Below are 4,133 nucleotides of genomic sequence, written 5' to 3'. Positions count from 1 at the left end.
GGTTGGTGTCCTTCTGCCTGGCTCACAACACAGGAGGGGGCAGCTGCTGTGCCAGGCCCTGCCCCCGCAGTCCTGGCCCTGCCCTGTCCCGTGAGTCTGGGCTTCAGCTTCATGCAACACTTGCAAAAGCACCGGAGGAAGAGCAGGGACAGCCTGTACCTCCGGGATGGCAGAGCAGCACAAGCTCATCAGCTTTTCCTTTCCCCATCAGACAGCCAACATGGGAGGACAACGATGCCTTTGCAGAATTAGGAGAGAGGCACAGCTGGTGCAATGCCAGGAAGTGCCTTTATCCAGGAGGCAGGGAGGAGGCAGAGGAAGAGGGGTAAGCTGGGCAGCTGCACCCCAGGGCTCTGCAGGGAACCTGTGTCTCGGCAAGGGCTCGAAGCAGAAGGAGGCAGAAGAAGAGCTCAGCCGGACAATCCCGAGCTGTGGACACTTTGTCCTCAGTGCCATGAACCCATTTGCTTTCCCAGGCCCTGGGAACTGCTCCTGTGCTCCTCCTGTGCTGCTGAGGGCACCCACAGGCGCTGCTCTGGCCTCACAAGCAACACACCCAGCTGGGAGTGCGACAGCTGTGCTGGTCTGGGCACAGGTATGAGGCAACGCAGCTGCGTGGCCCTGGGCTGGGGTCAGGGCCAAGGCTGGGCTTGGCAGAGCCCGTCCGCTCCTGGAGGGCTGAGGGCACCACTCTGGCCTGGCCTGGCCCAGGCCTGCTGGGCCCCTCTCATTCCTGCTTCCCCTTACAGCCCCCAGGGATGAGCCGGAGCTCAATACCCCCAGGGATGAGCCGGAGCTCAATGTCCCCAGCCTGGCCGGACAGTCAGGATTGGAGCCTTCCCATGGCTCTGCACAATCCGAGGCCATCAGCCCCAACTCTGGCATCCTGGCACCATCGGGTGTGCCTCCCCTGTCTCCGTCTCCAGAGACCAGCAAACGCAGCAGCGTCCAACATGCACCAATGAGGCAGCTGCTGCAATCTTCCTCGCTGGAGAGCAGCAGCTCCTGCACGGAGAGTGAGGTGACATCAAGGTCATCAGACACCAGCCATTCCAGAGGCTCTGGGTCTGACCGCAGGCAAAATCGCTCTCGCCAGCAAAGTTGGGCCTCAAATCCACCTGTCCGCTCGAGGAGTCACCGTGACAGGAGCCAGAGGACAGGACCAAGGGCTGAGAGGCCCAGGCACAGAAGGACACCATCAGAGACATCCCCCAGACGCAGCCGCTCGTGCCAGCAACGTCGGGCCTCAAATCCACCTGTCCGGTCGAGGAGTCGCCGTGACAGGAGCCGCAGGACAGCACCAAGGGCTGAGACGCCCAGGCCGAGGGAGACAACATCAGGGACATCCACCAGGAGCAACCGCTCCCGCCAGCAACGTCGGGCCTCAAATCCACCTGTCCAGTCGAGGAGTCGCCGTGACAGGAGCCGCAGGACAGCAGCAACTGCTGAGAGGCCCAGGCCGAGGGAGACACCATCAGAGACATCCCCCAGACGCAGCCGCACCCACCAGCGACGTCGGGCCTCAAATCCACCTGTGGGGTCAAGGAGTCGCCGTGGCAGGAGCCGCAGCACAGCAGCAACTGCTGAGAGGCCCAGGCCGAGGGAGACACCATCAGAGACATCCCCCAGACGCAGCCGCACCCGCCAGCGATGTCGCGACTCAAATCCACCTGTGCGGTCAAGGAGTCGCCGTGGCAGGAGCCGCAGCACAGCAGCAACTGCTGAGAGGCCCAGGTGTAGGGTGACATTGCCGGAAACATCCACCAGGAGCAACCGCTCCCGCCAGCGACGTCAGGCCTCAACTCAGGCCTTGAAAATCAGCATGTAGCGTCATCTTTTCTTTCTAGTCCGTCTGTTCTCTGCCGTAAGTGAAGGTGAGGAAGCTCAATACAGGGACCTTGAGATTTGCAGGTCTCTGAGAAAAGTGTATTAACTCTTGACATTGCTATTGGCAGGAATCTGTGCTAAATACCTGATTTCTGTGTTGCCACCTATTAAGTGAAAAGTCACTTAAGGGGGTGGCTAATTAAAAAGGACACTTGTTCCTGCCTTTAGACTCAAACCTCAGATGTTTCCCCACTGCTTACCCTTGAAAGTGAACCACTCCTTAGTGGGCTTGGATACGTTTAGGGAGACAGAAGAGCAAGGTGGCTCTTAGGGAAGCTGTCTTTGGAAAGGACATGTGCTGTGTTGCTATCCTTAAGCAATCTGATTTCAGGAAAGCCAAAAGGAAGAAGAAAGAAGAGAGTGAGACACTGCCTCAAGTGTCTGAAGACATCGATTACGACATTGCTGCTGATTTAAAAGACTTGTTTGGATCTTCAAAGAAAAAAACAGAAAACACTGAGGACATACCCTGGGACAAAGAGGATGTGCAGGACTCTGTCCCAGCTGACCATCTGGGACCTTTGCCTGCGAACGACGTAGCTCAGGAGTCGAGTGCTTTCACTTTTCCTTCTTTGGAGACACACAGGAGTCGGGCATGAAAGAAGGTAACAGCAGAACCCTTCTAACGGTGCCATTCCTAGGAAGAGCTTAAGGCAGGCACTGCAGAGCAATACGGTGTAAAGAGGGTCAGGATCCAGGGGCTTTTCAGCGGCAGAAGCCAGTAATTAGGCAGAAGCATTTTGATCTTCATTTCTACTTGCCAGGCTTGTGGTAGATTAAGGAGAGGTAACTCGTGCTTGCATCTCAGAGTTTTGAAAGGCGGGCTTTGAGAGAGAAGGCAGTGGGGTCTTTGCAGAGTGGTGAAAAAGCTTGTTGTCATCCCCTAAATTTCTCCAACAGGGAAAAAGGTGACACACCAGTCCTGGCAAGTTTCATAGAACCCAACAAGATTTCAAAGAAAATGTGTGTTAATGTAGAGTGAAGAGCAAAATCCTGGAGCTGACCCCAGGATTCAAGAACATTTTATTAGTTACTGAATTCTATTCTTGGACCTTTAGAAAATGGAAGCTGAATGACACATCATCACTGGCATGTGCTAACCTCAGATAAAATGAGGCCTTATGAAATGAAGATGAAACAATATTAAATCAAGTCACAGTCTTGTAGGAAAGAAAAGAAACTGTGCAAAGTTACCCAAAAGATTAAAAAACCCAAGGTGCTTTGTGTGCAACAACACAAAGCAACAAGCCCCCCACACTTCTGCTGAATTCAGAAGGTAGTTAGTGTCTTCTGAATGCAGCGACCAAGGTTTAGGAATACGTAGGAGATGCCTAGAACAAAGTGGAAAATACTGGAGCAGAGATTTAGCTCAGAAAATCTGAGGGGAGAAGATTCTGTCCTTCTGAAATCTGCCTTCTCCAGTGTAAGTATTTCACTTGAAAGGAGGGACTTTTCCTGGCAAGTAGAGGGATAACCTGGTTTTGGCTTTTTTTCTTTTTTGGTGCTGTTATTGCAGAGCCTTACATACTTGGACCAATAAAACCGGTGAAAGTCGCATGGCAAGAGGATCCACGTTTCCAAGACAGCAGTTCTGAGAGTGATGATGAGCCTGAACCATCAGAAATTGGAAAGGACCAAGAAATGCAAGTTCCATTTGTATTTGTTCTCTCCTTGGTTGTCGTAGTTGGATGCTGTGGGCATATTAAGAGCAGCACTCAGGAAACGGGAAACGGACATTGCACACCTCTGAGCAGTGAAAGTCATCTTGGAAAACCGTCTGTGCTGCACCGAGTCAAAACTCCCAGCAGCCCATTTGATGTGAAGCTGAATATGAAGAGAGAGAAGTTGAGCACAAGAAATTAACTGGGTCGTTTTGGTTTGACCAAACCCAAACTGAGTTTGGCCAAAAGCCAAAGACACAGTCAGTTTTCTTTTAAAAAGTGGGGTTTTTATAGAAGGCTCTGTTTGGTTACTGTGGAGTAAAGCTCTTCAATGTTTACCATTTCTCTGAAGCGCTGCAGCTTTAACTCGCGTTCATGGAATTTGATAGTGCCTTTTAGGATGCTAAAATCCCTTTGTACTTGTCTAGGTTTCTTTCTTTACCACACACGGAAAGTGCTAGAGTCTTCTTCTTCTCCAAAGATGATGAACGCCTAAGAGGTACAACAGAACTTATTCACCCCTTTTGTATTTTTTTCCTTTTAAACTCTTACTGGAATTCAGTGAGGAAAAAATGCTGCCCGCTT

The 4,133-nt window shown here is 51.9% G+C and overlaps 1 protein-coding gene across 1 annotated transcript in view; it reads left to right on the top strand.

Moving 5' to 3' along the window:
• Positions 1-3,490, top strand: part of LOC120410661 (histone-lysine N-methyltransferase 2D-like) — an 8,332-nt gene extending 4,842 nt beyond the window's left edge. The window contains 4 exon segments of the mRNA XM_039559009.1: positions 212-325; positions 477-595; positions 750-2,492; positions 3,404-3,490. Of these exon segments, the coding sequence (XP_039414943.1) occupies positions 212-325; positions 477-595; positions 750-1,828 (1,312 nt within the window). The 3' untranslated portion in view covers positions 1,829-2,492; positions 3,404-3,490.
• The last annotated feature ends 643 nt before the right edge of the window (positions 3,491-4,133 follow it).

The sequence above is a fragment of the Corvus cornix genome, chromosome 12 (genome assembly GCF_000738735.6).
Source record: "Corvus cornix cornix isolate S_Up_H32 chromosome 12, ASM73873v5, whole genome shotgun sequence".
Taxonomy (NCBI): Eukaryota; Metazoa; Chordata; class Aves; order Passeriformes; family Corvidae; genus Corvus; species Corvus cornix.
Note: the sequence above shows the minus strand (reverse complement) of the source record. Positions and strands in the feature narration are given on the sequence as shown.